The sequence below is a fragment of the Salvelinus fontinalis genome, chromosome 2 (assembly GCF_029448725.1).
Source record: "Salvelinus fontinalis isolate EN_2023a chromosome 2, ASM2944872v1, whole genome shotgun sequence".
NCBI lineage: Eukaryota > Metazoa > Chordata > Actinopteri > Salmoniformes > Salmonidae > Salvelinus > Salvelinus fontinalis.
In genome coordinates, this window is record NC_074666.1 from 98,681,364 (window position 1) to 98,688,863 (window position 7,500).

At 51.2% G+C, this 7,500-nt stretch overlaps 1 protein-coding gene and 1 long non-coding RNA gene across 7 annotated transcripts in view; one reads left to right on the forward strand and one right to left on the reverse strand.

Moving 5' to 3' along the window:
- The window catches only part of LOC129832581 (uncharacterized), a 4,126-nt gene extending 3,124 nt beyond the window's left edge, over positions 1-1,002 (reverse strand). For 3 of the 4 annotated variants that reach the window (XR_008755981.1, XR_008755975.1, XR_008755970.1), the window contains exon 1: positions 22-1,002. This is a non-coding gene — a long non-coding RNA (uncharacterized LOC129832581). The other variant, XR_008755987.1, reaches the window with a different exon arrangement.
- The window catches only part of epn2 (epsin 2), a 39,803-nt gene that overhangs the window by 30,448 nt on the left and 1,855 nt on the right, over positions 1-7,500 (forward strand). For all 3 annotated transcript variants that reach the window (XM_055896701.1, XM_055896713.1, XM_055896710.1), the window contains one exon: positions 7,172-7,351. In XM_055896701.1, coding sequence (XP_055752676.1) covers positions 7,172-7,351 — 180 coding nt within the window. The remainder of the gene's footprint in view (positions 1-7,171; positions 7,352-7,500) is intronic.

Sequence of the window (7,500 nt, forward strand, 5' to 3'; positions counted from 1 at the left end):
AGTCTTTATGACAGCCTCCACCTCTCCTCTCTCTCTCTCTGTAGTCTTTATGACAGCCTCCACCTCTCCTCTGTCCTCTCTGTAGTCTTTATGACAGCCTCCACCTCTCTCTCTGTAGTCTTTATGACAGCCTCCACCTCTCCTCTGTCCTCTCTGTAGTCTTTATGACAGCCTCCACCTCTCCTCTGTCCTCTCTGTAGTCTTTATGACAGCCTCCACCTCTCTCTCTCTCTCTGTAGTCTTTATGACAGCCTCCACCTCTCCTCTCTCTGTAGTCTTTATGACAGCCTCCACCTCTCTCTCTCTCTGTAGTCTTTATGACAGCCTCCACCTCTCTCTCTCTCTGTAGTCTTTATGACAGCCTCCACCTCTCTCTCTCTCTGTAGTCTTTATGACAGCCTCCACCTCTCTCTCTCTCTGTAGTCTTTATGACAGCCTCCACCTCTCCTCTGTCCTCTCTGTAGTCTTTATGACAGCCTCCACCTCTCCTCTCTCTCTCTGTAGTCTTTATGACAGCCTCCACCGCTCCTCTGTCTCTCTGTAGTCTTTATGACAGCCTCCACCTCTCCTCTCTCTCTGTAGTCTTTATGACAGCCTCCACCTCTCCTCTCTCTCTGTAGTCTTTATGACAGCCTCCACCTCTCCTCTGTCCTCTCTGTAGTCTTTATGACAGCCTCCACCTCTCCTCTCTCTCTCTCTGTAGTCTTTATGACAGCCTCCACCTCTCCTCTCTCTCTCTCTGTAGTCTTTATGACAGCCTCCACCGCTCCTCTCTCTCTCTCTGTAGTCTTTATGACAGCCTCCACCTCATCTCTCTCTCTCTCTGTAGTCTTTATGACAGCCTCCACCTCTCTCTCTCTCTGTAGTCTTTATGACAGCCTCCACCTCTCTCTCTCTCTCTGTAGTCTTTATGACAGCCTCCACCTCTCCTCTCTCTGTAGTCTTTATGACAGCCTCCACCTCTCTCTCTCTCTGTAGTCTTTATGACAGCCTCCACCTCTCTCTCTCTCTGTAGTCTTTATGACAGCCTCCACCTCTCTCTCTCTCTGTAGTCTTTATGACAGCCTCCACCTCTCTCTCTCTCTGTAGTCTTTATGACAGCCTCCACCTCTCCTCTCTCTCTCTCTGTAGTCTTTATGACAGCCTCCACCTCTCTCTCTCTCTGTAGTCTTTATGACAGCCTCCACCTCTCCTCTCTCTCTCTCTGTAGTCTTTATGACAGCCTCCACCTCTCCTCTCTCTCTCTGTAGTCTTTATGACAGCCTCCACCTCTCCTCTCTCTCTCTCTGTAGTCTTTATGACAGCCTCCACCTCTCTCTCTCTGTAGTCTTTATGACAGCCTCCACCTCTCCTCTCTCTCTCTCTGTAGTCTTTATGACAGCCTCCACCTCTCCTCTGTCCCCTCTGTAGTCTTTGACAGCCTCCACCTCTCCTCTCTGTAGTCTTTATGACAGCCTCCACCGCTCCTCTCTCTCTGTAGTCTTTATGACAGCCTCTCCTCTCTCTCTCTCTGTAGTCTTTATGACAGCCTCCACCTCTCCTCTGTCTCTCTGTAGTCTTTATGACAGCCTCCACCTCTCCTCTCTCTGTAGTCCTGGTCTGGTTATTGGATCAGGGAGGTCTGGTTATTGGATCAGGGAGTCCTGCTGAGGTCTGGTTATTGGACCAGGGAGTCCTGGTCTGGTTATTGGATCAGGGAGTCCTGGTCTGGTTATTGGATCAGGGAGTCCTGGTCTGGTTATTGGATCAGGGAGTCCTGGTCTGGTTATTGGATCAGGGAGTCCTGCTGAGGTCTGGTTATTGGACCAGGGAGTCCTGGTCTGGTTATTGGACCAGGGAGTCCTGGTCTGGTTATTGGACCAGGGAGTCCTGGTCTGGTTATTGGACCAGGGAGTCCTGGTCTGGTTATTGGACCAGGGAGTCCTGGTCTGGTTATTGGACCAGGGAGTCCTGGTCTGGTTATTGGACCAGGGAGTCCTGGTCTGGTTATTGGACCAGGGAGTCCTGGTCTGGTTATTGGACCAGGGAGTCCTGGTCTGGTTATTGGACCAGGGAGTCCTGGTCTGGTTATTGGACCAGGGAGGTCTGGTTATTGGACCAGGGAGGTCTGGTTATTGGACCAGGGAGGTCTGGTTATTGGACCAGGGAGGTCTGGTTATTGGACCAGGGAGGTCTGGTTATTGGATCAGGGAGGTCTGGTTATTGGATCAGGGAGGTCTGGTTATTGGATCAGGGAGGTCTGGTTATTGGATCAGGGAGGTCCGCTGAGGTCTGGTTATTGGATCAGGGAGGTCTGGTTATTGGATCAGGGAGGTCTGGTTATTGGATCAGGGAGGTCTGGTTATTGGATCAGGGAGGTCCGCTGAGGTCTGGTTATTGGATCAGGGAGGTCTGGTTATTGGATCAGGGAGTCCTGCTGAGGTCTGGTTATTGGATCAGGGAGTCCTGGTCTGGTTATTGGATCAGGGAGTCCTGGTCTGGTTATTGGATCAGGGAGTCCTGCTGAGGTCTGGTTATTGGATAAGGGAGGTCTGGTTATTGGATCAGGGAGGTCTGGTTATTGGATCAGGGAGGTCCGCTGAGGTCTGGTTATTGGATCAGGGAGGTCCGCTGAGGTCTGGTTATTGGATCAGGGAGGTCTGGTTATTGGATCAGGGAGTCCTGCTGAGGTCTGGTTATTGGATCAGGGAGGTCTGGTTATTGGATCAGGGAGGTCTGGTTATTGGATCAGGGAGTCCCGCTGAGGTCTGGTTATTGGATCAGGGGGTCCCGCTGGGGTCTGGTTATTGGATCAGGGAGGTCTGCTGAGGTCTGGTTATTGGATCAGGGAGGTCTGGTTATTGGATCAGGGAGGTCTGGTTATTGGATCAGGGAGGTCTGGTTATTGGATCAGGGAGGTCTGGTTATTGGATCAGGGAGGTCTGGTTATTGGATCAGGGAGGTCTGGTTATTGGATCAGGGAGGTCTGGTTATTGGATCAGGGAGGTCTGGTTATTGGATCAGGGAGGTCTGGTTATTGGATCAGGGAGGTCTGGTTATTGGATCAGGGAGGTCTGGTTATTGGATCAGGGAGGTCTGGTTATTGGATCAGGGAGTCCCGCTGAGGTCTGGTTATTGGATCAGGGAGTCCCGCTGAGGTCTGGTTATTGGATCAGGGAGGTCTGGTTATTGGATCAGGGAGTCCCGCTGAGGTCTTGTTATTGGATCAGGGAGTCCTGCTGAGGTCTGGTTATAGGATCAGGGAGTCCCGCTGGGGTCTGGTTATAGGATCAGGGAGGTCTGGTTATTGGATCAGGGACTCCTGCTGAGGTCTGGTTATTGGATCAGGGAGTCCTGCTGAGGTCTGGTTATTGGATCAGGGAGGTCCTGGTCTGGTTATTGGATCAGGGAGTCCTGGTCTGGTTATTGGATCAGGGAGTCCTGCTGAGGTCTGGTTATTGGATCAGGGAGTCCTGCTGAGGTCTGGTTATTGGATCAGGGAGGTCCTGGTCTGGTTATTGGATCAGGGAGTCCTGGTCTGGTTATTGGATCAGGGAGTCCTGGTCTGGTTATTGGATCAGGGAGTCCTGGTCTGGTTATTGGATCAGGGAGGTCTGGTTATTGGATCAGGGAGGTCTGGTTATTGGATCAGGGAGGTCTGGTTATTGGATCAGGGAGGTCTGGTTATTGGATCAGGGAGTCCTGGTCTGGTTATTGGATCAGGGAGGTCTGGTTATTGGATCAGGGAGTCCTGCTGAGGTCTGGTTATTGGACCAGGGAGTCCTGGTCTGGTTATTGGATCAGGGAGTCCCGCTGAGGTCTGGTTATTGGATCAGGGAGGTCTGGTTATTGGATCAGGGAGGTCTGGTTATTGGATCAGGGAGGTCTGGTTATTGGATCAGGGAGGTCTGGTTATTGGATCAGGGAGTCCTGGTCTGGTTATTGGACCAGGGAGTCCTGGTCTGGTTATTGGATCAGGGAGTCCTGCTGAGGTCTGGTTATTGGATCAGGGAGTCCTGGTCTGGTTATTGGACCAGGGAGTCCTGGTCTGGTTATTGGATCAGGGAGTCCTGGTCTGGTTATTGGATCAGGGGGTCCTGGTCTGGTTATTGGATCAGGGAGTCCTGGTCTGGTTATTGGATCAGGGAGTCCTGCTGAGGTCTGGTTATTGGATCAGGGGGTCCTGGTCTGGTTATTGGATCAGGGAGTCCTGCTGAGGTCTGGTTATTGGATCAGGGAGTCCTGGTCTGGTTATTTGATCATGGAGTCCTGGTCTGGTTATTGGATCAGGGAGTCCTGGTCTGGTTATTGGATCAGGGAGTCCTGGTCTGGTTATTGGATCAGGGAGTCCTGGTCTGGTTATTGGATCAGGGAGTCCTGGTCTGGTTATTGGATCAAGGAGTCCTGCTGAGGTCTGGTTATTGGATCAGGGAGTCCTGGTCTGGTTATTGGACCAGGGAGTCCTGGTCTGGTTATTGGATCAGGGAGTCCTGCTGAGGTCTGGTTATTGGATCAGGGAGTCCTGGTGAGGTCTGGTTATTGGATCAGGGAGTCCTGGTCTGGTTATTGGACCAGGGAGTCCTGGTCTGGTTATTGGATCAGGGAGTCCTGGTCTGGTTATTGGATCAGGGGGTCCTGGTCTGGTTATTGGATCAGGGAGTCCTGGTCTGGTTATTGGATCAGGGAGTCCTGCTGAGGTCTGGTTATTGGATCAGGGGGTCCTGGTCTGGTTATTGGATCAGGGAGTCCTGCTGAGGTCTGGTTATTGGATCAGGGAGTCCTGGTCTGGTTATTGGATCAGGGAGTCCTGGTCTGGTTATTGGATCAGGGAGTCCTGGTCTGGTTATTGGATCAGGGAGTCCTGGTCTGTTTATTGGATCAGGGAGTCCTGGTCTGGTTATTGGATCAGGGAGTCCTGGTCTGGTTATTGGATCAGGGAGTCCTGGTCTGGTTATTGGATCAGGGAGTCCTGGTCTGGTTATTGGATCAGGGAGTCCTGGTCTGGTTATTGGATCAGGGAGTCCTGGTCTGGTTATTGGATCAGGGAGTCCTGGTCTGGTTATTGGATCAGGGAGTCCTGGTCTGGTTATTGGATCAGGGAGTCCTGGTCTGGTTATTGGATCAGGGAGTCCTGGTCTGGTTATTGGATCAGGGAGTCCTGGTCTGGTTATTGGATCAGGGAGTCCTGGTCTGGTTATTGGATCAGGGAGTCCTGGTCTGGTTATTGGATCAGGGAGTCCTGGTCTGGTTATTGGATCAGGGAGTCCTGGTCTGGTTATTGGATCAGGGAGTCCTGGTCTGGTTATTGGATCAGGGAGTCCTGGTCTGGTTATTGGATCAGGGAGTCCTGGTCTGGTTATTGGATCAGGGAGTCCTGGTCTGGTTATTGGATCAGGGAGTCCTGGTCTGGTTATTGGATCAGGGAGTCCTGGTCTGGTTATTGGATCAGGGAGTCCTGGTCTGGTTATTGGATCAGGGAGTCCTGGTCTGGTTATTGGATCAGGGAGTCCTGGTCTGGTTATTGGATCAGGGAGTCCTGGTCTGGTTATTGGATCAGGGAGTCCTGGTCTGGTTATTGGATCAGGGAGTCCTGGTCTGGTTATTGGATCAGGGAGTCCTGGTCTGGTTATTGGACCAGGGAGTCCTGGTCTGGTTATTGGACCAGGGAGTCCTGGTCTGGTTATTGGATCAGGGAGTCCTGGTCTGGTTATTGGATCAGGGAGTCCTGGTCTGGTTATTGGATCAGGGAGTCCTGCTGAGGTCTGGTTATTGGATCAGGGAGTCCTGCTGAGGTCTGGTTATTGGATCAGGGAGTCCTGCTGAGGTCTGGTTATTGGATCAGGGAGTCCTGCTGAGGTCTGGTTATTGGATCAGGGAGTCCTGCTGAGGTCTGGTTATTGGATCAGGGGGTCCTGGTCTGGTTATTGGATCAGGGGGTCCTGGTCTGGTTATTGGATCAGGGGGTCCTGGTCTGGTTATTGGATCAGGGGTCCTGGTCTGGTTATTGGATCAGGGGGTCCTGGTCTGGTTATTGGATCAGGGGGTCCTGGTCTGGTTATTGGATCAGGGGGTCCTGCTGAGGTCTGGTTATTGGATCAGGGGGTCCTGGTCTGGTTATTGGATCAGGGAGTCCTGCTGAGGTCTGGTTATTGGATCAGGGAGTCCTGGGCACCAATATCCAGATGCCCAGATACTTTCTAAGCAGGGACACGATATTAAATGGTGCTTAAATCAACAGAGCTGTTTGTATGTGCAGTAGAGAACAACAACATATACGTAGTGTTACCTGCGTTCAATACTCATTTCAGATGTTTTCCTGTCATATAATAGTGGTTGACCAGGCTCTATAGCAGACACAACAGTATCAAGTGCAGGTTACAATTCTTTTTTTTTTTACAGACAAGTCAATATTGTTCATGTTAACAGTAAAAAAATAAAAATAACAGTACAGGACCCAGAATAGACCCTTGCGGGACACCTTTCGGGTTGGTCCAGAAAAGCCTGATTTAACACCCATCAGTAGAAACGCATTGAGTTCGATCTGTCAAGTCATGTTTAAACCAGTTACATGCAGCCTGGTCTAGGTCAATCTGAGGGAGGCCTCTGAATTAGCAGTGAGTGACCGACGGTATGGAAAGCCTCTGAATTAGCAGTGAGTGATCAACGGTATGGAAAGCCTTTGAATTAGCAGTAAGTGACCAACGATATGGAAAGCCTTTGAATTAGCAGTGAGTGACCAACGATATGGAAAGCCTCTGAATTAGCAGTGAGTGACCAACGGTAAAGAAAGCCTCTGAATTAGCAGTGAGTGACCGACGGTATGGAAAGCCTCTGAATTAGCAGTGAGTGACCGACGGTATGGAAAGCCTCTGAATTAGCAGTGAGTGACCGACGGTATGGAAAGCCTCTGAATTAGCAGTGAGTGATCGACGGTATGGAAAGCCTCTGAATTAGCAGTGAGTGACCGACGGTATGGAAAGCCTCTGAATTAGCAGTGAGTGATCGACGGTACGGAAAGCCTCTGAATTAGCAGTGAGTGATCGACGGTACGGAAAGCCTTTGAATTAGCAGTGAGTGACCAATTAGTATTCAACCCACAGTTGAAACTGGAGCAGCAGCACGACCAGGTGGACTTGGGACAGCCAGGAGTCCTCAGCCAGAGGTAAACCCGTCTCTCTCTGTAATCCTCTAGGTGATGGTCGCGGTCTCTCCTCCCTGACTAGTGGTACCGAGGACCTGTTTGACCCTCTCCCCAGCAGGAAGACACCAGAGTCCTTCCTGGGTCCTAATGCAGCATTGGTCAACCTGGACTCACTGGTTACCAAGCCTCCTCAGCCTGCTCCTATTGTCAACCCCTTCCTCGCCACCGCAGGTACCGACACCGTATTGACACCGTATTGACACCGTATTGACACCGTATTGACACCGACACCGTATTGACACCGACACCGTATTGACACCGACACCGTATTGACACCGACACCGTATTGACACCGACACCGTATTGACACCGACACCGTA